Below are 26,060 nucleotides of genomic sequence, written 5' to 3' on the forward strand. Positions count from 1 at the left end.
CATAATTCACTGAGTTTTTTGGTTGTGTGCACTAGTATTGGTGTCATTGGTTTCTTATGGTTGTCAAACCCTGCCCAGAGTCAATCTGTTGATCCTCTATCACAACTTGCCAAAGCTCACTCCAGACTTCCCTAACAGCTCAATCTTAAATATGTCTATTTTACTCGGTGCCCTATCCTACTCTCTTCTTGGCTTCTTTGTATATTGGGGGTCATCCACACTCTCCTTTGTTCTACATCAATATACCATGCCCCACCAACAGATGCATGTCGTTAGGGTCTAGTGGTAAATGCCCTCAAGGTCTATCTCAAGCTCAATCCCAAGCTCAGCGACCATTTTTCATTCTTCCACTCCTCCAAAGAGCTAAGCTAAGAGGAAATCAGCCAAATATAATCTTTGACCACTAATGACCGTCGAGCTTACTCTGATTCTAAGATTCAAACCAAAGTCGCCAATTGGGTTCTTGACCCTATGCATACCAAGGGAAAATGAAGCCAATATCTTAATTCAATTATCCTCAACTAGCAAATGAAGACATTCTTGTGCAAGGTCCTAAAGGAAAACACGAGGACCACAACAACATCATCTCCTCTCTAAGGGAAATTTAAAGATACCAACACCATCATCATTCTTGTCCGCAGTCTAGATGCTCGGTTAGCATACATAGAGGGCCATCTACAATGTGGCTTGAAACCTCCAGCACTAGTAGGTCCAAGTGCATAAGAACCGGCCCCAATCACTTGAAAAGATACTTGATGTCTCATTCAGCCCCTTGGCTCATGTCTTTTACTTTCAGTAGTCTAGTTTATTTCGGCGGTTTTGTTTTTTGCAGTAACAGTTGATTAGATTTTGATAGACCTATTAGCAGTTTTGGTTTCCCTCTTACTTTTGGTATATCCCTAGTGGCAGATTGTGATAGGACTCAGTTTAAACAGTGATCTGGTTTTGTTTGAAGACATCTTGTGGCAATAGAATCTTAAATTCACCATATATATATCTATATATATATAGACACACAATTGGCAAATAGTAAAGGGGAAACAAGTGTCAAATCATAATGCTAACTTTTCAATATAATAAAAAATATTTTAAAAATGGCATGCAATGAACATGTACCAAAATTAGTATGAGAATCAAAATAATCAATTAACCCAGATGTGCTTGTAAATATTGTTGCACTCATTAAATCTCATCCATCTACTCACTAGACATGACAAATAACATGTTGATAACTAACAATTTTACTCAACCAATTGAATTTTGTGATTAAAAATGACATGACATTGCACTTACCAATAAAGAGAATGTTTGTCAATGTAATTAACAAGCATAATGTTGAAACAAATTTGAACACACGCGACTCAAATAGAATTTTACAAATAAAAATCCCAGACTTCAGGATAGATGAAATGCAGTGTGATAAAGCAATTTCTTCGGGATAATAGGAATGAAAATACATAAGAAATTCAAACATCATAAATCAAGGGCCACAGTTAATGTCCCAGAAATCAATCAAAGGATTCAACCTTCATAGAGCACTCAAACTTCAAATCAACAACATATTTCAATTTATTTATCGCGTCATGAAGATCTTAGCCAGATCGACCTGGAACCATCTTTTGGTATTTGAATATACAATTTATAGCTGATAGACACCTTTCGATTGTTCCCCGTGAAATGTCCCATTAATGACATCAAGCTACTTTAGCCTGTTTCCAATATCACTGAACACTTCAAAATATTCAATTTACAAACAAAGGTATCCCTATAAGAAGCAAAAATCTAAAATCCACATGTGTAGATTGCCAATACCTAAAACCTTCTGCCTCATAGTTCAATATAGAGCACTCAAAATCTGGCTCCAAAAGAAGTTTCAGCCATAATATGTTGACCTAAACCTACAAACAGATTGATTATTGCAAGACAATAGAAAAGTCCACTTTGAACCTCTAAAGATAACAGTGTACTCAACTCTCCTATAGCAACACTGAAATTCAGTGTGCCAGAACCAATGGCAGCTATTTTGTGACAGAGAATTTTATCACACTGTTGCTTTCAAGTATAGTGAAAAAGAAATAGTGCAGCAAGCCATTTGAGAATTTATGAAGAAACCGTATGAGCATTAGATCCTTACCACTTAATATAGCTACATAAGCACCCTGCTATGCATATTATCTTAAGGAATATACAAACCTTCTGGGCTTAAAGATGGGCTTCATGTACAATCTGATTCCACATTGTTGAGGCTGGCATCAACACAAAATCTTTACTCAACTTTATGGTGAAATGCACCTCGAGGATTTCCAGATGTAAATATGCCAAAAGAGCCACCAAAAAGAATGCATTGAATCCATCAGTTGAGAGAGAATGTGTCCTTTAGAAGTTCACATATGTTAGCCTGGAACTGATGCAGTACTCACGTGCCCACCACTGCCATTCTGGGAGTTGAATCCACCTCCTGGCATTGATCTCTGAGCAAAATCAAGTAGAAGCCTCCGCTGGTTCTCATTCGTATGAGGAAGGCTACTCTTTAGCAGTTCCACAGGCATTTCCTTGCTCATAGCAAACGCAGCAGCTGAACTAATTGAAGCTGAGTTTCCTGATGATGAAATTAGGGATTGCATGATACTATCATACTTATTAGTACAGTATGTTGTCAATAATTTGAAGAAGCAATTAAATGATGCCTGCCAAATATTTCTCTTTTGCATGGTATAACTTGCACGTGGATCTGTCAGGATATCTGTAGCTCTTTCAAGAACAGCTTTTAGAACCACCGATGCCCCATCACCAGTGGAACTTCCAAGAGGACGAAGTGGTGGTTGCTCTGAAGAACAAACTACTGCTGTCAAACAAGCAATAAGGGCATCTAAATCCATGTTGAAAACACACATAGCCACAGTCTTAGCAAGCCCAACTGTAGCACTGGGATCTGGAGTTAAGCTACCAAACAAAAAACGCAAATGACGAAAAACTGCCATGGAGACAATTCGTGCAAGTTCACTTCCAGGTGTGAGAAGCTGAAGGTATTTTGATAGAAGTTTTCTCCCTTTGGGAAGAGAAACCAGGCGTAGAAAAACAAGGTCATCTTTTGGAGCCAACCCAATTGGATGGCCACCCTCTGCTCCAAGAGGATCAACTAAGTGCAGAGAAGCTGCTAATCCTTCCAACAGAATCTGCCGCCTTCTTTTTAATTGGGCCCCACCATCTTGTAGTTGAGATACTTGCAAAAACCGATCAATATCCTCCACATCAAGAAGAAGGCACAGCCCATCCTCAATAACAATCCTTGCAGCCAGCATTGGTTCCTGTTCAAGGGGTCTCTCAGTGGCCTTGGGTTCATCTACATTATCACCTAATGCATTTGGTGTTGAAGGAGTGTCCACTTCCAGAAGAACAAAATGGAACTCTTCCAAGTGCCTCTACCTGAAGATAAGCATGTGGCTCTGCTACAAATTTTGTTCGCGGTGGCAATTCACGTAGAGAAGATGGTGCAAACTGACTTTTTCCTCGAGAACCAGTAGCATTCTTTGCTTGCACAGCCTGATGATAATAATCATCAACATAGGGATCACTGGTGTGAGTTGCAGCAAGCTGCATGCGAACAATGCTCTCGATTTCTTCTGCAGACATATACTTTGATCGGAACTGCGGCCAGCCATTATTAGACCTACCTGACTGGCTGTTCGTATCTGAATTCTGTTGGCTATTACGCTGATTTTGCTTTCCACGTTGTTGAGACTTACTACGCTGATCCCTAAAATCCCCACCCAAAAATGCCTCATTGTATCTGTGCATAGGTGGAGGATGTGAATTGAATACTTGTTGAGTTGGCACAGGAGGAAAATGAGGAACACCACTCTGCATTGCCTGAAATCTTTGCTGCTGCAGCAATGCCTGTGCTTGTGTAGGCAACATAGCATTGGGTTGGGGCATTTGCTGATGCATCATATTAGTCATAATCCCCGATGGCCCTCCTGGTCGCATATTAGATTGATTCAACCAGTGGCCTTGCTGAGGCCGTGTACCCATTACATGACCTGAAGAGTTGTATTGAGGCATCCCTCCTCCATATTGGATCACAGAAGGCAGAATTCCTCCAAAATGAGGCTGCGGTCCAGGATAATGTGACATTTGAGGTGGCCCAGACAAGGCAACCTGTGATGCTTGACCAGGATAAGACCTGTGACGTGGTTGATTTTGTATAACTTGTGAGTGAAGTGGAGGAAATGAACTGAATGATGACTGAGGAAATTTTGGATCCCCTCCCCACTGTTGTGGAGGATATGATGAGTGCCTGTAAAGTGGTTTTGGCTCTGGTGCTCTCACCGGAGAATGCTGCTCTTGCTGCCACCATTTTCTTCCCTCCTGTTCAATATCAGCATCTAATATCTGCTGATCCAACCAATTGGAAACCTCTGCTTCTCGAAACCATTCAGGGGCTGAGAGAAATTTCCATAACAAAGTTGAATAGGACTTTAGTTTTGGGCACAAAAAACTATAAATATCAATGTCTTTAAAAAACAAGCATAACAAGAAAAAACATCCATTTGATACCCTAGAAAATCAGAAGGAAAAAGAAACCTAATAGACAGTTCCTTGTATTAAACATAAAATATAAATGTTCATGGTATACACAAAAAAAATGTGCGTTCACACAAAGACGCATTCACATGAAGAGCCTATTCATACTACCATTAGATGGGCCAAAACAAGCTTCACAATCACAATTTGACCACAATAAATATAGACCTCAGATATGTTGTCAGCAAATTGAGATTTGTACCATACTAGGGGCAGTATCAAAATGACTAACGTTATATGTTGTATACATTCATCAGTGTAGCATGTTTCAATGGGTAGATTTAAAATAGTTTATATTACGTTCACAGTTGAGATCAGTAGGCTCTGCAGCTTCCTTCTGGCTACTAACTGCTGAATATTACATTTACTCTTTTATAATACTTATGAAAAGAAATCTAAGACTCTGGATCCTGTGCAAGGTTCTACTGACAATAGGCTAAATACACATGATATGCATTAGCCCACATTCAAACAATAGATTAAATCACTTTAAAATCCAGATCAGTTCCAATCAATGTTACATTTATCGTTATCGGCGATTATGGCTGGGGGTCTGAATTTTAGATAATCAGCATTATCAGGGAATATATAGGAAATGTAAAGTTTTGTAGATGTTCTATGCTAAGAGCAATTTCACTTTTCTCACAGCAATCATACAAGTAGATAAGCAAAATGCAGATAGAACATATAAGCAGATCTTACAGAAGACAAATCAGAAACAAGAAAAATGTATGTGTTTGTTTCGGCGGTCAACAGGATGCTTCAACCAGCAAAGTCTCCTTTGGTCAGCCAGCCCAGCATGTGTCACAAGTTACAACAACCCTCCAACCAGTAGATGAGTCAACCCAAGTCAGTTCTACAAAAGTCAACGCTGTCCTGAAAAGTCAACGCAGGGGCAGCAAGCTAAAAGTCAGCGCAGCAGCAAAACGGTCAACCCTTTGACTTTGATTTTTGTGCCAGGTAGTATGGCCTTCAAAAATCGAACCTCCCACAAGTTTTCAGCTTGTTTGGACCAAGCGTTGACCAAAGTCAACGCTGGTCAAACTTCTGCGAAACCCTAGCAGCAGAAACCCTAGCAGCAGAAAAATCCTCTTCGTCCTTCCCACGTGTGGCTGAAATTCGTCCTCCAGGTAGCTCATACTTTTTAGGATGAGAGAGGAAGATGTGAGTTGTGTTGTGATCAAATTCTCTCCAACTTTTCCTGTATATATATATCCATCAATGAGGGTGTGTGACACATCTGTTGGGCATGTGAGCCTACATTACAAAACTGGCTGACCTTTGCACATATAATTTATTAAGAATAATAAATTCAAAATATAAGTTCTGCTCATCGGATTAAGACTATTTTTATATGGATTTTACACCTCTCAGAAAGAGGAATCCAACAAAAATATTAGCCTCTTAATCTGAGCATCAGAACATGGAGTTTGGACGTAGTTGTCCAAATTTAACACTCCCTCTCAACTAGGGAGAACTCCATCTATTAGTGCAATTAACATCGTGAGTCATCTGGCCGAAACTTGCTTTGCTGGCTTCTTTATTTCAGAACAGAAGTGGGTCAGTCACAAAGACATCATTCCCCGACTAACATAATCAGTCCAGAGGTCCTAGACCTCACAAATCTTGATCCCAGATCAAGTGGTTGGACCATGCCATCCTAGATAGAGAGTACGGCAATCTCTGATGCGTCCATCAGTCTTTGCTAATAGTCTCTAGCTTTTCCACACCTCATTGGCCAAATGAGAGGTACTTCCCATGAGCCCTGAACTCAATGGGTAGGATGCATACGGGGCACAGATTAAATGAGTGGCGAACCAGCTCAATAATCACAAGGGTGGGGCAGAAGCATTATGAGTGCTTATAGCTCCGAGAAGCTATCCCCAAAGCCCCCCAGAGCTCCCAGAGCTCATCGTCCAACAGGACCCACATCATAGGGTCTTTCCACGACACCAAGACCTTCCCCAGGGGCTTAGTGAGAATATTCGCGACCTGCTCATCAGTTCCTATATGATCGAGCCTTACGGCGCCTCGTTGTACCATATCTCGGATAAAGTGGTACCTGATATCAATATGCTTGGATCGGTCGTGGAACACAGGATTCTCAGTCATACGAATCCCACTCTAATTATCACAAAGTATTACAGTGGTATCTAGCACATGTTGGAACAGCTCACTAAAGAGCTTCCTCAACCAAACTGCTTCACAACAGGCCATACTAGCAGCAATGTATTCGGCCTACGCGGTGCTCAAAGCCACCGACTTCTGCTTCCTGCTCATCCATGAGATCGAAGCAGAACCAAGATTGAAACAGCATCCAGATGTGCTCTTACGATCCACCACACTGCCAGCCCAATCGGCATCAGTATATCCCCGGAGTATCACACTCCCGGCAGTGTATCTCAACCCATGGTTTATCGTGCCCCGAAGATATCTCAAAAGATTCTTGGCACCAACCCAGTGAAAATGATGAGGCTCAACCATCTGTTGACTCAAAGTATTCACTGCAAAACATATGTCCGGACGGGTGTTCACTAAGAACATCAAAGCTCCTATGAGTTGACGATACTCAGTAGGATTGGCCAAGATAGGCCTTGCAGCGCTGCCACTCAACTTCTTAAAGTTGAGTTCCATTGGTGTCGACACGGACTTACAGTCCACCATCCCAAATCTTTCCAGAAGCTTCACAATATACTTTCCTTGAGAAAGGAAAATCTCTCCAGGTCTCTACCAGACCTCCAGGCCTAGGAAATAGTGCATCAGTCCTAGGTCTTTCATCTCGAACTCAGCAGCAAGCTCCCTCTTACATTGATGAATGAGAGGGTCATCACCTGTCAGGAAGAGGTCGTCCACATACAACACTAGAATGAGAGGCTTTCCTTCCTCAACCTTAAAGTAAAGGTTTGGATCAGCATTGCTTCGAGTGAAGCCCAGCTTCATCAAGTAACTATCCATCCTCTCATACCAAGCTCTGGGTGCTTGCTTTAACCCATAGAGGGCTTTCTTCAACCTGCAGACATAAGTGTCTCGATCTTGAACTTCAAATCCCAGAGGTTGTTCTACATACACCTCTTCCTTTATTGCACCATGCAGAAAAGCGGTCTTGACATCCATCTGATGAAGACTCCATCCTCGCGTAGCAGCAAGGGCTATGATGGATCGGATGGTGGTATATCGAGCCACAGGTGCAAATATATCGTCATAGTCAATTCCTTCCTTTTGAGAGAAGCCACGGGCAACAAATCTTGCCTTAAACTTTTCAGCACTCCCATCAGATCCATGTTTAATCTTGTAGAGCCATTTAGCAGTGACAACAGATTTGTCCTTCGGTCTCGGGACCACATCCCAGACATCATTCTTCATAATAGCCTCATATTCTTCATGCATAGCATCCTTCCAGACTTGATGCTTGATGGCTTCTTCAAAAGATCCAGGTTCAGATTGTATAATAGTACTCATGGCAGCTAGATACCCTTGGTATCTACACGGCTTCTTGCTTTCTCGGAATGTTCCCCTTGGGGCAGCATGACCCTCAGCATCTTCGAGGGTGTCCCTGAGCCATGATGGCCTCTTTCCTAGAGAAGGGGAAGGATCAATAGGGTCCATTGGCCCTTCAACATCAGGCATAGTCTCATCCTGGGGTTCTTCCAGATTTCCAGGTCTTTCTTCATGGTTTTCTTCAGATCTAGGAAGATCTACTACTTTCTTCAGGGAAGCATCTTCGTCAAAAGTGACATCATGGCTTATCTCTACTTCCCTTTGACCAGGTACATAGACTCTATATGCCTTAGAAGTCTCACTGTAGCCCACAAACATTCCTTTCTTCCCAGTAGCATCCAACTTACTTCTCTTTTCTTTCGGCACATGAAAATAGACAGGACATCCAAAAATTCTAAAATGTGAGACATCAGGTTTCTTACCAGAGAAAAACTCTTCGGGAGTTTTGGAGTCCAAAGCGGAATGAGGGCATCGGTTTTGAATGTACACAGCAGTATTTGCAGCTTCTCCCCACAGAAACTTTGGAAGACCCTGGTCACATAGCATGGCACGGGCAGCTTCCACAATAGTCCTATTCTTGCGTTCAGCAACACCATTCTGCTCAGGAGTATATGCAGTGGTAGTCTCCCTCTTAATGCCAGCTTCTCTGCAAAAGTCTTTGAACTCATTTGACTCATATTCAGTGCCATTGTCAGTCCTCAAAATCTTGATCTTCTTTCCGGTCATATTTTCCACCAAGGCTTTGAAGGTACGGAACCACATGAAAGCCTCATCCTTCTTCTTCAAGAAGTATATCCAGGTTTTGCGAGAGAAGTCATCAGTAAATGTCATATAGTAAGAACATCCCCCCAGGGATGTTACAGGCAACATACCGGAAAGATCAGAATGGACCAGTTGCAATATCTCAGATGTCTTTGTGACACTTGAGGGGAAAGGTCCCCTTGTATGTTTTCCTTCAGCACAGCCCTTACATACACCTTTATGATTATTTCCAAAATCAGGCATCCCTGTCACCACCTTCCTTGCTTCGGGAAGAGCCTTGTAATGAAGGTGTCCAAATCTTCGGTGCCATAGTTCGGTTTGACGGATAGTATCACAAGTCATAGCTCCCAACGGACTCCCTCCAACCTGGTAGAGTGTACCAACTCTAAAACCAATTGAGATAGCTTCCTTGAAGCTCTTCTTCCACATGAGTACCTTTCCATCAGAGAAAGTTACATTGAATCCTTTGTCTTCCATGGCAGATACAGACACAAGGTTCTTCTTCAATTTGGGTACATAGAGTACATCTTGTAGATGGAGGACTTGTCCTTGAGACAAGTGGAGGGTCACAGTCCTGATCCCTTTCACAGGATAAGTGGCATTATCCCCAAGGATAATTTCTAGATTAGTATCCCTTTCAACCATGTCAGAAAGTGCTTCCTTGAATCCGGTGATGTGTCTTGAGGCACCACTATCGATTAGCCAGACATCCATAGTGTCGGGCGGAGATGCAGCTGAGAGAGCAGATATTAGAATATACTCATTTCTTTTATCAACAACATTAGACTCCTCATACCTGGTATTTCTGGTCCTTTTAGAAAGTGGATGGTTTCCTTCAAAGTGAGCCTTCCTCTTTCCTTTGGATTTGTCATTTCTTTGATTCCCATTCCTTCGGTTGTGGTTGTTGTCGTCACTATCGGGAGAATTCTTCTGGAAGGGGCATTCTCTAGCATAGTGTCCAGTCCTATGGCAGGTGAAACATTTACCCTTCTTCTTTTGAGTCTTAGTCCTTCCTTTGTCCTTGGAACCAACAGAGTTCTTCTTTCGGGAATGAGCAACATAGGCAGCATTTCTTTCATTATCAAATTCCTTCATCCTTGTTTCTTCTTGCATACATCTAGACAGAAGCTCATCAAAGTTAGGGATGGTATTATTGTCGAGAATGGTAGTTGTGAATACTTGCCATTCATATGGAAGTCCTCCAAGTGCGGTGAGAACCATCTCACGATCAGCTATTGTCTCCCCAATAGCTAGCAGATTGTTCCTGGTTTCGGTCAACTTCATAAAGAAAGTTCGAATAGACTCGTCTCGGCCCTTCTTCATATTCTTCAACTTGTTCTTGAGGAATAGCACTTGGTTCACATTGTTTACTCGGAACATAAGTATCAGTTTGTCATACATCTCCTTGGATGTGCCTAGTTCAGATATGTAGGCAACCAGACTCTTATTTATGGATTCCCTGATCAGCAGTTTTGCTCTGATTTCTCCCTTCTTATACTTGTGTTTAACAGCAGCAGAGGCATTTGATGGAGGTTCTTGAATCTTCCCTGTCACATGATCTAGGAGATCATGATCTTCTAATTTGAGATCTAATAACATCTTCCAGGCATGGAAGTCATCACTTCCAGTCAGCTTGTCATTCTCCCTGAATTCAAGCTTAGAGGAATCCATTTCCTTCGATGATGATTGCTATAGATAGAGTTTGTCTTCACCTCAGCTCTGATACCATGTAAAGTTTTGTAGATGTTCTATGCTAAGAGCAATTTCACTTTTCTCACAGCAATCATACAAGTAGATAAGCAAAATGCAGATAGAACATATAAGCAGATCTTACAGAAGACAAATCAGAAACAAGAAAAATGTATGTGTTTGTTTCGGCGGTCAACAGGATGCTTCAACCAGCAAAGTCTCCTTTGGTCAGCCAGCCCAGCATGTGTCACAACAACCCTCCAACCAGTAGATGAGTCAACCCAAGTCAGTTCTACAAAAGTCAACGCTGTCCTGAAAAGTCAACGCAGGGGCAACAAGCTAAAAGTCAGCGCAGCAGCAAAACGGTCAACCCTTTGACCTCGATTTTTGTGCCAGGTAGTATGGCCTTCAAAAATCGAACCTCCCACAAGTTTTCAGCTTGTTTGGACCAAGCGTTGACCAAAGTCAACGCTGGTCAAACTTCTGTGAAACCCTAGCAGCAGAAACCCTAGCAGCAGAAAAATCCTCTTCGTCCTTCCCACGTGTGGCTGAAATTCGTCCTCCAGGTAGCTCGTACTTTTTAGGATGAGAGAGGAAGATGTGAGTTGTGTTGTGATCAAATTCTCTCCAACTTTTCCTGTATATATATATCCATCAATGAGGGTGTGTGACACATCTGTTGGGCATGTGAGCCTACATTACAAAACTGGCTGACCTTTGCACATATAATTTATTAAGAATAATAAATTCAAAATATAAGTTCTGCTCATCGGATTAAGACTATTTTTATATGGATTTTACACCTCTCAGAAAGAGGAATCCAACAAAAATATTAGCCTCTTAATCTGAGCATCAGAACATGGAGTTTGGACCTAGTTGTCCAAATTTAACAGGAAATTATCAGGAAGTTTTAGAAAGTATAAAAATAATCATTTTTTCCAATTTTATAACTTTCAAAGCAACATCAACATCAAACAAACACATTGCTACATAGATATGAAAATAAAATCAATATATAAGATGTTTAGGATGTCAAGTAGAACATCAAATATCGATACTAAAATATGATATTCGCCTCGACTCCTGAGTCATATGATCTTTTTGAATGATACAAAAATTATCAAAACAAAAAAAAAAAAGTTTATCTCATCAGATGAATCATGGCAATAAAAACAATGGAATTCCCCTTGTTTGCTTGATGAAAAATGATCAAGCATCCTCAGCAATGTTATTAGAACCAAACCAAAAGATTGGTCAACCTAAAAATACATAAAATATTGTTGAAAATAACATATAGTTCGTGTGCATCCATATGAATCCAAATTATTATACACATAAGCAAAGTTTCTCATTTATATAGCAAGGATGCATATAACCAAAATATGCATAGAGTGGAATCCATCTTTGAATCGAAACAGATCAACAGAGAGGCTCTAAATGGCCTCTAGAGTCGAAAAATAATCAAGCTGCAGCAAATAGCTATGTAACCTCAAAATCATTGCCTATATTGGGAACCTCCTCATTAAGATCACCCTCTAAGCATTAAAATAAGATAGCAAAAGCTTAAAAGGCCTAATCAATGATTTTGCTTGAAGGTCATGACGGAGGAGTTCAACAGTCAATGCAACAAATATCAAGGTACATAGAGTGCTTCGTGCTCTCGACTAAATGTCAATTCCATACCCTCATACATCACAGAATCCAGAAGAAATGTTGCAATCATGCCAATCCTGAAATCCTGAAAACTTTTAAGTCTGCTGAATTTTAAATAAGATCTAAAATTCCACTTTCTCCACGTGAAATCCAATGAGATTAGAACCACTCTAAAAAATCCCGTAAGAATTAATGGTAATGTTAAAAATATAATTCTTGTAGCAACTAAGCTTGTACCAAGAAACAACTAAGTATTTACAAACATTGAGCTATTTGGCAAATTACGATTGAATGTTAAAAAAGGCCAAGTCAGATTTTGAAGATTTTAGGCATCCCCTTTAGTTTTATGTCCACAATAATAGTCAATTAACAAGGTAAAGACAGATTTCATATGTATGACTAATCCCCATCAGTTGGATGTCAAATTTCATATTCTCCCCTCACAACTTCATGTTTAGTATCCCAAAATTGACTGACAAAACACTGAATGTTTGAGGAGAAACACCAAGCAAACATTGAGCTATTTCGAAAATTGTGATTGCATGAGCATACAAGCCAAGTCAGATTTTGAATATTTAGGCATCCCCTTTAGCCTGTGTTACCGGACCAGCCAAACCTAAAGGATCAATCCACAGATCCCCAGATTGGATCCACCCCGTAACCAGTTCATAAATGTTTCCTCCCTATAAAATGTGTCCTGATAATTATCCGTGGATCCTGGGTTTTAAAATACAAAAAACATTTTCCCACCAAATTATATTTGGCCAAAATTTGGTTCATTTGATCACATGAGAAGAAATAGAGCTAGTTGTAATCGGATCCAATGGGCCACCTGTACCGACCATCACAGGGTACCATCGATGGGGGTCATCCCAGCACCAGCAATACTGATCTATTCAAATCATTGGGACTCGAATCAAAACTCGAGGCCTGCCCAATCGCTTGATATGGAACTCAAAGGGATATTCGACAGAAAATGAGAGATCGGTGTTACATAAAAATAACCACAGTATATAATTTATAATAATGACCAATGGAGGAAGATCCACAGATTGAATAGTTTTAATCATTTCAAAACCACAAGCCAGGTCTATCTTCAAGAATTGAGGAAATATTAAGAGCAGGACCCCGCTGGTGGTTCTGAAATATCGACTAAAACTCTTCAGTCTGTAGATCTTCCTCCATTGGTCAATAATTCCAACCACAGAAACCTACATACTATAATTTATAATATATTAAACAATCTATATTAATAGATTTATTATATAAATTTGAATACTTATAATACTAAAAGATGATATATATAGTTGTTAAAGAGTGTGTCAATAATTCAAACCACAGAAACCTACATACTCTAATTTATAATATATTAAACAATCTATATTAATAGATTTATTATATAAATTTTAATACTTATAATACTAAAAGATCATATATATAGTTGTTAAAGAGTGTGTGTACGCATATATAAACACAATTTAATTTCTCTATATATATACACGCTATTCATAATATAATTTATATATTGAAGTATAAATTAAAACTTATAGAATTATATATATTTACAAAATTTAATATATTAAAAAAAAAATATATATATATATAGCTTGAGTGGACCTAATGGTTAAGAGCATATGTTTCCTCTCACAAGTTCAAAACCAGAGCAGGGTAGAGTATGTATATCTTCGTAGACTTAGCAGTCAAATCACTGCGCGGAGGTACAAACAAGGGGGTCTCATACACCAAATTGGTGTCTGGCTTGCCTGTGACCTTAAAATTGGATAATAATAATAATGATATTCACTTAAAATGTATCATTAATTTTATTGGAATGGTGAATAAAATTTTCACGATGTGCTTTTTTATAAGATATTTATTATTGTTATTATTGGAATGGTGAATAAAATTTTCACGGTGTTGTTTTATAAGATATTTATTATTGTTATTTTGTATCTTTATTAATATCAATGTTTACAAATAACATATTAATTTTTAATGAATATTTAGTTTACCTTGGATATGTATTATATAAGGTAATGTCCTGGTTTGGGCTCAAAATGTTTCAATAGATTGCATTCACAACAGCCCCTACCATCTATGGGACCACAACAGGTGATGACAAGTGTGATTTCAGCAATGCATCCTTTCCAATCACTCACAACATCAACCTTAATAAACTATGTGGTTAACACTTTACTATTGTCGATGGAGACTATGATTGGATGAAAATAACTATTAGGTTTTCTATTGGCAAGCAAGGTGTTGGCATTGATGTCAACCCTAGGGAGCCAATCAACCAATTGAAGTTGGCATTGAAGTCAACAGGATTTATATTATGGTCAAGTGTGTTGCAAAGGTTTGATGAGGCTTGTACAGGTCTTGGAGGTCCTTAAGCATGTGGTGATGAAGTTGCTTGAAGTTCTAGGCAGAGAAAGTTTGATGTCCCCCATGTTAGAGCAGTGGCGCGGTCATCCTTCCTTCACAAAGCAACATTGTGGTAGTGTTGCACTCTTTCCTTGCTTTGTCAACGCAGTTTGTTGCATGTTCCCAGTTAGGAGACAGCGACTCTGTGTTGTTGGTTTCAAAAAGAATACCATGAGCACAATCCAAGGAATTTCCCTAAGGTAAATATTGCAACATTGTCGCCTGGCCCACAATACTTTCACAAGCACATATTTCTGTGTGAAAGGTCATTTGCTGGCTTTACCAAGTTGTGGGATTGAAACTTGTACAAAGGTGCCTTTATCAAAGAGGAAAGAAATAGAAAGAGAGTCCAATGTTGGTATGGAAAATGTGGCTGCAAAATCAAAAAAATCCAAAAATGATGACCCCCTTCCATTCTTGAGGAAAGGCAGCAACAAATTCCCATTTGAGAGTTCTAGTGGGGGACAAGCAACAAAAAGAAAGGCAATTTCACTTGGTCCAATGGGCAAGATTTTTCAAAAGGAGAAACGGGAAGAGCTTGATCTCACCATTGCCTTTTTTCTATCAAAACTTCATATCCTTCAATGTTGCACGCTCACCTCTATTTATTGAGATGTGTCGAGCTCTAACTCAAGGGGCTCCATCAGGGTATGTGCCTCTTGGGTCAGAGAAGCTTAGAACCACATTGTTGACGAAGGCAAAAAAAGTGGAAAAAATGCTTGATCCGATTAAAGCATCATGGCCAACATCTGGGGTTAGCATTGTTTCTGATGGATGGATAGATCCAGCACAACACCCACTCATCACCTTAATGGTGTCTTCCTTGAATGGTCCAATTTTCTTGAAAGCAGTGGACGCACTTGGACAATACAAGGATGCACAATATATGGGTGAGTTGTTTATTAAAGTTATTTAAAATGTAGGTGTTGATTCTTGTGCGCAAACCATTACAGATAATGCACCTATTTGCAAGGTTGCTAGCATGATTGTGGAAGCTAAATATCCACAAGCGTTTTGGACACCTTGCATTGTCCATTCATTGAACTTAGCACTGAAATCGATTGCTTCGGATGTGCTTTGGATTGTGCTTTGGATTGGTAACATTATTGAGGATGCACGCCATATCCGTAACTTTGTACAAAACCATACAAATGCCCTCACTATCTACAAGGGGTACAACAATCTATCATTGTTGAAGATTGTGGATACACGATTTGCCTCTTCATTCATCATGTTGAACAGGTTGAAGGAGGTCAAGACCGCTCTTGGGGCCATGATTATTTCACAGTTTTGGTCTTTTTGGAAAAAGATAGATCATGTAGCCTCTAAAAGAGTGAAGGACACAGTGTTAGATGATGCTTGGTGGAAGAGGGTAGATCTAGTTATTCAGATCGTGGACTCTATCATTTCCTTGCTTCGATTTGCAGATACAAATCAACCCATCCTACGAGAGGTTTATGAGGGATGGGATTCAATGACTGAGTCTGTGAGGAGCATTATTTTACAGAGTGAGTGCCCCGAGAATGAGACATCATTATAGGCCTTCTTCACCACTATACATGATATTCTTATCAATAGATGGGACAAGAATTGCACACCTTTACATTGTTTGGGGCTCACTCATTGAACCCAAAATACTACAGCCATTTGTGGCTGAAGGGTGGGCCTTCATGCAGATTCCCTCCTCAAATGGATGGTGAAACCTTACAGGGGAGGAAAGATGCATTCAAGTGGTTTTTTCAAGATCAAGCATCCCTTGATGAGGTGGAGGTTGCCTTTGCAGAGTTTTCCATTGGCACTAGTTGATTTGCAGGATATGATCTAATTAGAGACAGGGGGACTAAGAAGCCCTATTCTTGGTGGGAAAATCATGGGGCAACAAGCCCTCCTTTACAGCAGTTAGCCATGAGGATCCTCTCTCAAATGACTTCATCCTCTTGTTGCGAGAGGAATTAGAGCACATATGGGAATTTGTATAGTGTCAAGAAGAGCGGATTTGAGCAGTCCAAGGCAAAGACAATGGTGTATGTGCACACCAACCTTCGTCTTATTTACAAGTAGAGGGAAGAGTAGTTGAAGGGAAAGACAAAGATGTGGGATGTCTTCCCTGATGATATGGGTCTGCACAACAGTGTTGAGTTGGCATTGGCCAACTTGGATCTCAATGATCTAGTGTTAGAGCATGTCGGATTTAATGATGGTGATACTGTAGAGGGGTCATCCTCCACACCAACAGATGTAGAGATGACTTTGGATACAGAGGAGGACAATGCAGCAGAGGAGAGCAATGGTACTGGTGACCATGATGATCAGGGCAGTGACGCTGATTTTGATGATGACCATGAGGATTGATGACTCATGAGTCATGAGCTACCTACCGCCTTGAGGCTTGTATACTTGTAGTTGTTTTGTATTTGATATTTCTATTTTCCATTGGCATTGCACTACCTATGAAACACATTTTGATTATGATGACTTAATGAAAAAACTACAGTTGTCAGTATCTTTATCTTACTATCTTGTCTTTCTCCTATTGGATCATTGATGATTGAATATGTATTATGAATCATGATTTATCATTTATGTCACAATTGCATTTGTATATACTATGTACCATGCAAAATGTTACTTTGTAAACAGTAAAATTTACATGTAGATGAAGGCCTATGTTTGAAATCAATGAATTTGTATCATGAATGAGAATTTCTGTAAAAAAAATCTAGTTATATATATATATATATATATATATATATCCAAGTTGTCCTGTTTTGGAGGGGTCAACGTGTCCACATCCACCACTCGAATCGTCGTATTCATCGAATCCTAAATCCATGTGTCAAGTGACTTAGTTGCAGAAGTTCATTTTGAAGAGAGCCCACTGAGAAGGATACTAAACATTAAGTTATGAGGACTTATGTAGAAATCTGAAATTTGACGGACAACTAATAGGGCTTAGTCATCCATATCATATATTTATTTTGTCATGCGACTGTGCAGGAGGAGACTCCTAGAAGACCACCACGACCTGCTAATAAATTAGACATTTCTCATGGCGGAAGAGGAAGTTGTAGATAATAGATTTACTTGTCTTTTCTAGTTTCTAGTAGTTCTAATAACTGATGACTCTTTCATGTTTATTATGATACTTTTTTGTAAAAAATATATGACAATTTATGTTTGAAGTTTGAAGTTGGCAATTATAACTCATTGGTAATGAATTATGAATATGATGCTTCATGAAAGTTGAAAGTTGTTTCATTTCATGTTAGATATTCTTTGTTGTAATGGTTACACTTAGCTTACAAGTACAACTTTGGTGATCAATTATAATAAATGTTATATATTGAATTTTGAAAGCTTGAAACTTTAAAATTGATGAATCATGAGATTCAATATGTTGTATGTTACTAACTTGTGGATGTGGTTGATGAAGATTATAACTTCTAGATGGTTGTTGTTATATGGTTCAATCTATGTTTTTTATGCTTTTTATATCTAATTCATCAGTCTACATGCTTTTGTTGACATATATGCATCAAAATATTAAAAAAAACATATATTATATACAAAAACTCTCCCCAAATCTCTCCCAAACAGGAAGCTTCTGAAAATGTCGCTACCGCTCCAAAGCTCCCGCTCCTAAGTAACCTTGGTTAGAGGTCTACCGGTCTGTACATAAAACTACAGCCTAAGTTACCGGGATCCAAATACGGTGGGGAAATGACAGGTGTTTATATATATATATATATATATAGCTTCTGAAAATGTCGCTATCGCTTCAAAGCTCCCACTCCAAAGTAACCTTGGTTAGAGGTCTACGGTCTGTACATAAAACTAAAGCCTAAGTTACGAGGATCCAGATATGGTGGGGAAATGGCAGGTGTTTATATATATATTCCAAATCAGGTAAAAGACTACAATATTCATGGCTACTAGCCTAGTATCTGTTGATAGATACAATCTGAAGACCCTGACATGCAGCTGCATTATTACTTGTAGACAAGTCTGGCCACCTGAAATAACCTGTTAGTGGTACATAAATGAGTAGACTTTCATTCCTGCAGGCTGTGTCACCGCATTTGCCGATTTTGAAGCAAAAAATTCAAAATTTGCCAAATTTGGAGGGCCGAGTTAATTCAGAACAAATTTGCCGAACTCAAAATCAAATTTAGTTTCAAATTCCAACTCGATTTCTCAGTGAATTTGGAGTCAGTGCATTATGAAATTCAGCTGTTGCATTGAATTCGGCAAAGGCGGTAGTATTAGGCACATGATCTTTTTAGTTTCTTGGTTTTATGCGATCCGTGTGGTTTTATATAAGTGATGAAATTCAGCTGTGAGTGATGAATATAATTAAATATATTTGGTTACAGACTTACAGTGTTTGGTTACATATATTTCATTTTCATATATATATATATATATATATATATATATATATTATTTTTAAAATGTCCTAGTATGCTGAATTTAATGCCGAATTTTATTCCAAAAAAAATTCTCTCGAATTTCTGTCAAACTTCAAGGTCATCGAACTCAAATTCAAATTTGAACCAGGTGACATAGCCTGCAGGATACCTCTAGACCTTGGAGTCTGGACCATTATAATATAGATGTATAAATATAAAACTTGAAGGTATAATTTTTAAAATACGAGTTTGTAAGGTCTTATAAGACTCAATTTACCAGGATCCAGATATGGTGAGCAAATGGCAGGTGGGGAAATATATAAGACTCAATTTATTAAAAATATATAAAATTATTAGAATTCTAACGAAAAAAAATTAAAACTAATTTGACCTCAGAATAAGCTGAGGTTCTACTCAAACTCGACTTGGACATGGCTCTGAAATGGACCGGTTCGAATTTTATGACCCAATTTACTAAAAAATACATAAATTATTAGACTTCTAGTGAAAAATTTATATTTTGAAGATTCCAAACCATTAGAGACGATATGCAAAGTCTATTCCTTATATACCACGTAAGTATGAAAATATGAAAATCACACCATGTGCAATACTCATCATCTAAAACAAAACTCTTTCAAAATGAGGCTTTAAATGGCCTCTAAATTCCAAAAAACAACATAATCCAAGCTACTGTCCTACTACATATCACTAATCAACATGATAAATCATCAAGCTCGCCACCACTGCTGGAAATCCACCACAAACATGCTTCAAGGATTGCCAAACAAGCTCCAAGCTCACTCTAAATCACAAATCTTCGATGCTTATCCAAATACTCTAAATGCTCACAAATGTTCAAGGAGAGATATGCGAGGAAAATAAAGGGGGGCAGTATTTTTGTGAATTTTTACTGCACATGCATCACCAATGTGCTCTTAAAGTCTGAATAAATACCTTTAAGGCAAGAAAACAAGAAAAAATGGACCTCTAACAAAACTGCAATAAATACTGAAATAGGGGAACAAAAATGTAAACGATCACTACAAGATGACAACAACCACTTTATATGTATTCATTCACAAAGTTACTGGGTCTGTTTAAGTGCAATGCCACACAATACATAGACACATCAGACCCCAATTATCATATCGTTAAGATACTCTTCAAATCCATTTCTTATAATGGATCTTAGAAGGATGGTTAACGCATTGAATTAATTGTCTACATAGACATAAATTCACAGCATGCAGCCATGTTGCAAATGATTCAATGAAAAGCTGAGATCAATGTTGAAATCTTCAGCTCAGAACAAATCCACAAGACCAGGGTACAAGTATTGGACTCGGGATAGGAAAAAACTTGATCAAATATAATCATTCAAAATGAGGGTTTTTCTTTTCCTTTCTGGCATTTCTACTTGACACCAGTAAAGTTTTCCACCCACTGCTGGAGAGTTTGAGTCACCTGCCAAGAGACAGACTTGGGCCTAGTTTGGCAGCAGAGCCAAGCTGTGTTTGAACCAAAATACCTGGAAGACTCTGCATTTTTTCCACGAAGCAAGCTGAAAACCCCAATATAACCAAAAACAATAACCAAAGGATTAAGTTGTAAATGTTAATAGAGAATCCTAATGACAATGATACAATATTCCAAGGTTTATATAAGTGACTTTGTTTCACACATGCCTAACACTTTTCTCGTATTTAATCCCCTAAAGTTGCTTAGCCATCAATCTTCAATTTCTCGAGCCAGATCTAGTCTGAGAAGACATGTCCATTCCAACTCTGCTAATTGAGGTGCTAGATCCCTATCATCAAAACACTCAGAAAGACCCTTCATATTCTATACTGCCATGATCTGCTTCCCTAGAAATTTGGTTGGGTCATTTGACAACTCAAATTATCAAATCTGAAACTGAAATACAGTTGGCATGGCTTGCGAGCTGCACTATTAGTTGTCAAAGGTGTTCTTATGCCTTAAACTTGTGGATCATGCATCCTTTTTGAAACAAATAAAATTCTCTGTATAATTAAGAATGTAGGTCCCTATTTCTTTAGTCACAACAACAGCATGACCATTTAACATATATTTTATCTCAAAATTTTGTGTTTTGTATGTTTAGGCTTTTGAAAAGCCTAATTGGGTAAACCACCCAATACCAAAAACGAATTTGAAAACTTGTTACACCGATAACACCGCTAATTTTACCAACCATTCATTTCGACTCGTAATTAATCTCACTGGCAAATTTTCTCATTCAAGAAATTCTATAAGATATATCACTGAAGAAAACAGATCAGATATTACAGTTTAAATAAAAAAACGCAAAATCAAATTTTCTATGGAAACAGCTTTCAAAATCCAAAGTTCCAAGAGATTTCACTAAAACTAAATCTTCTACTATGAAAACACAGCTCAATTCTTTCCATTAGTCCCCTTCATCACATCTCATTTATAAGATTTCTAGCTCGTTTCAAACACAGCTATCTCCATGAACAGCATAGCAGACACAATGCTTAATTAAGGCAGTTTTACAAGATGACTAACTTTTCACAACAATGTGCAGAGAAATTCAATGCATAGAGAGCAGAAACAATTAACATTATACACATGAAATAAATAGATTAACAACTTCCAAGCTCATTAAATGCAATAATATTCTTACTGCAAATATTCCAAATTCACACATGAGAAGTCTCTTCTTATAAAAAGTTAAAACAAATCCAAAAAAAATATTTTCTTGCAGTGTTAGTCCAGTTTCACTCGTTGCTATGTCATTGCATTCTATTTTCTACTTATAACAAAACAGTGAAAATATACATACATTCTCTAGCTCCAAATCCCAAGTCTCCAATATTTGCTGGAAGCCTGGTTTCCCCAGAGACCCTGTTCATCTGTCAAAATTAACAGAAATTTTGAGAACTTAAATATACAGAGATGCTTACAAAATATTATTTGATTGTTCTATTGCATATAAGTGGCAAAACAATATCCACTTTCAACTCAAAACTTCCCAAACATAAATATTACAAGTGAAGGCCCCTACAAATTAAGTACTGCCTAAAAGTAATTATCAACTAAATCAGAAATTGAAACATAACATGTAATTATCAACTAAATCAGAAATTGTATAAACTTGAAAACTGTTGTTACCAAGCTTATTGGATATTAAGTAAATAGCTAGTGCAATCATTCACTCAATTGATGCATTTTCTAGATAATGACTTGTCTCCTTTTCAGTGGCTTCAAAGAAACACTAACCCTCATAAAGGAGCTGGACAGCTCTGACATATTATCAGCTTCAGATACAACCTCAGACTGTTCAGCCTGCACCAATCACGATTCCCTTTACATTCTTAGTGAGGAATTCACGAGAAAATAAATATAAATCATGAAAACTGTATGGAGTCTATTCAAATTTCAAATCCATTCTTTCAAATAGCATTAATAGATATGTTAATAAGATGAGAATCTAAACAAAATTGTGAATTGGGTCTAGCTTCGGTGGTTGGGAGTGATGATTGTTATCCTCCACACCCAGATTCAATTGCCAAGTGAAATGTTGGGCTCATTAACAAGTATATTGTTGAAATACCCTTGAGCCTTAAGTCGTCAGAGCCTCAAGATTCTGCAGAATCCAGTTTACCATGTGTACCATCCTCCGAATAAGAGATTGTGCCCGGTGGGTTTACCCAGGATATATATTTCATGGAAAGAAAACAAAGCGTATCCAGACAAAATAAAAGGATCCATCACCACATTTACACACACACCATCTATGATTAAAATAAAGAAACCTACTTCCAGAACATCGGCTCGGAGTGGGTTCGAGAATCACCTCGTCTCTATCACAAACGGAGGACAACCCATATTCGTCATCTTCAAGAGTCCCCAATTGCCCAGTATCATCTTCGTCTTCTAAACCTCCAAGCTCTACCTCTTGCGTAACATCCTTTCCAAAAAATGCATATTGCGATGCATCAAACCGGTCAATAACTGTGAATGCATGCAAAAGCCAATTAGCTACAACTAATACGCAATACGAAAATTCCGCCAAACATTAGGAAGAAACTCAAATTAGAAAATTAAACCCTTAAAGTTTCCTTTAACAAGCTTCTCAGGCCAAAGCACATTCACCATTAAAATATATCCATTGAAAAATATCCCTTATACTTTTTCCGTATAGAGTGTGCTGGCAAGGCCATTCTCACAGATCATTTCAATAGGTAAATTATTAATTCAAGCCTTAATCCTTCAGTGTCACAGAACTAATTTATTTTAGAAAATGAAAGTCAACCCTGCAAACCTCTAAAAATTGACCCCAATGTCATTTTGTACGGACAGGACGACTTCTTGATTGCAAGACATTTTGTAATCAACCTTATGAGACGCGTGATGAACATACGAAACCAAAACTTCGCAGACCATCACTATTAACAACCACACCCTTTCCAGCATATTGGCTCAACACTATACTTTTGGAGCATATTATTTCAGATAATTTAGAAACAAATATCAGCCGAGTAGAATATCGAATTCCATAAATTATTTCTTACGGAGGTCAGAGACCTAAATTTTCAAATTTATTTATGTACAAATAAATAAATAACTGAGAAATCTACTCAACTCTCAAGGTCTCAAAGTCATGAAAGCATTTTTTCCATCATTTTGTCAACAACCAAATAAATCGAATACTTACGGGCACGCTCTTCCGCTAAAGTCTTCAGATCCTTTGTGTCCTCCGTCAGATCAGACGATTGAGTGCCTTCGGCGTCTTCGAAGTCATTCATCTTGATTTATTTCAGCTTATAATAGCACTGTTTGACCCCAATAACCCAATAACTGCTACTAAACGTCGCTAAACCTATCTGTAAAGATTTCAATCCTTACAATCCCAATCTAACAGCTTCTTACCAAATATGCCCTAAATAAATCTCAAAATCGCGGATCCCGTCGGATACAAAAATACTGAACCACAAGAGACTTCAAAACTGCACCAAACGGCTTAAACCTCTACAAGCAGCAGAATCTATCTTCTGGCAATACAATACAAAATTATACAACAGACTGCACGGCGAAAGGACGAATATTCCCGCACAATACCACAAGGGAGCTTTGGAGAAGCAGAGCAAATGTAAGCTACACTAAAACGCAAAATCTTCAGAATCTTCGGTCATGCAGAGCTCTTCACATCTATCCAACGCCTAAAACGCCCTCCGATTTGAATCTTGGACCTATGGCTTCAAACAGCAGTGGGGCAGAACTAAAGAAAGAGCAAATCGCCCCCAGATTTGATCCTTGACACCTACGGCTGCCAAGAATTACAGCAAAAGATGCCAAAAACTTCCCAAAAAAACGAGTTATACCAAAAACCTTTCTCGATTCGAACCCGAGACCTGGAGTTTCTAATAATAAGCAAAACCCGGCCGTGGGACAAAGAATAAGAACCTTCTGCGGACTCCAACCTTGGAAACTCGAAATGGGTCGACGAGTCTAATGAATTTAAGGCGATTTGGATTTGCAATTGCAGCAAATCGTGGAGCTTCCGAGCCGACTGGGGTTGGGGTTCGCTGAGAATCCTCCCCAGCAACATTAAAAGTATGACATTAAATTACAATATGATGGGCAATAAGGGTTTCCTCATCCTCTAAAAGCAAATGCACTATGAAAAAGAAAGGCAAAGATAAAGGTGAAATTAAATGTCAAAACACCCTAAATTCAATCAGCTAAGAAATGAAAGAAAGATGGATGACTTTTTCTTTTATAATCTTTTGGGTGGGGTCCATGAGGTGCCTTTTGTGAAAAGGTACTTACTTTTCTACTTTTATGGTTTCCGGGTCCATTGAACAATATAGCAAGTTTACCATGCAAATTAAGGAGATCAAAAATCTACGGTATTTATTATTTTTTATTAAATATAGAAAAGTTATTTTTATTATTATTATAAATTGAGTAATAGGTTTATTCTACATATGTTTTTATTGAAATTTTTGAGCGAAGAGGTTCGTTCTAGAGCCAAGTATTATAGGTAACAATTGTTGTTATCAAAATTTTCATTTTATAAATAATTATATAAAACATTTAAATAATGTCAATTCATTCAAAAAATTGCATGTGAAGAAATTGGATCCCTCTTGGCTCATGGCTCATGCTACATTCTTATTTAAGATGGATCTATGTTGTTAAGGAAAAAAAAATTGAGGATGGTTTTTAAAATTTTATTTTAATAAACCAATAGGAGGGTTAGCTTAATTGGTCAAGTCCTCGTAGTTAAAGCATTTTTCTATTGAGAGGTTATGGGTTTCAATTCTCTTTGGCATTCTTTGGGTCAAGCTTTGTGGTTGAACCGACAAGAAGTGATCCCTTCAGGTGGATTCGCTTTCATGGATCTGTCTGGTACAAATATTTTATGGACATAGCGGTCATCAATCTCTGGAGTCTTTGTGATTGAGTCAACGAAAAGTGATCCCATGGGTTCAAGTCTCTTTGTGATTGAGTCAACAAAAAGTGATCCCATGGGTTCAAGTCTCTCAACACCCTCAGGGTCAAGCTTTGTGATTGAGTCAACAAAAAGTGATCCCTTCAAGTGGAGTCCTCATCGTTAAAACATCATTGCTATTGAGAAGTCATGGATTCAATTCTCTCAATTGTCACTAAAACATCGTTGCTATTGAGAAGTCATGGGTTCAATTCTCTCAACACCCTCGAGGTCTTTGTGATTAAGTCAACAAAACGTGATCCCATGGGTTCAAGTCTCTCAACACCCTCAGGGTCAAGTTTTGTGATTGAGTCAACAAAAAGTGATCCCTTCGAGTGGAGTCCTCGTCGTTAAAACATCGTTGCTATTGAGAAGTCATGGGTTCAATTCTCTCAACACCCTCGAGGTGTATGTAATTGAGTCAACAAAAAGTGATCCCATGGGTTCAAGTCTCTCAACACCCTCGAGTCAAGCTTTGTGATTGAGTGAACAAAAAGTGATCCCTTCAAGTAGATCTCCCTGTTACAAATATTATATTGACGTAGTGGTCTCCAATCAAA

The 26,060-nt window shown here is 38.4% G+C and overlaps 1 protein-coding gene across 1 annotated transcript; it reads right to left on the reverse strand.

Annotated features, from left to right (window-relative positions):
* Positions 1-1,545: 1,545 nt before the first annotated feature.
* LOC149227195 (protein PAT1 homolog) lies at positions 1,546-24,732 on the reverse strand. The gene is given in 6 exon segments (XM_089377709.1): positions 1,546-3,396; positions 3,398-4,442; positions 21,847-21,916; positions 22,284-22,349; positions 22,861-23,018; positions 23,722-24,732. Coding segments are annotated over 6 exon segments (2,433 nt in total). The 5' UTR covers positions 23,813-24,732; the 3' UTR covers positions 1,546-2,393.
* Positions 24,733-26,060: the final 1,328 nt, after the last annotated feature.

Source organism: Pinus tabuliformis, chromosome J, assembly GCF_031772625.1.
Source record: "Pinus tabuliformis cultivar Carrire ecotype Pingquan chromosome J, CPIR1, whole genome shotgun sequence".
Classification (NCBI taxonomy): Eukaryota; Viridiplantae; Streptophyta; class Pinopsida; order Pinales; family Pinaceae; genus Pinus; species Pinus tabuliformis.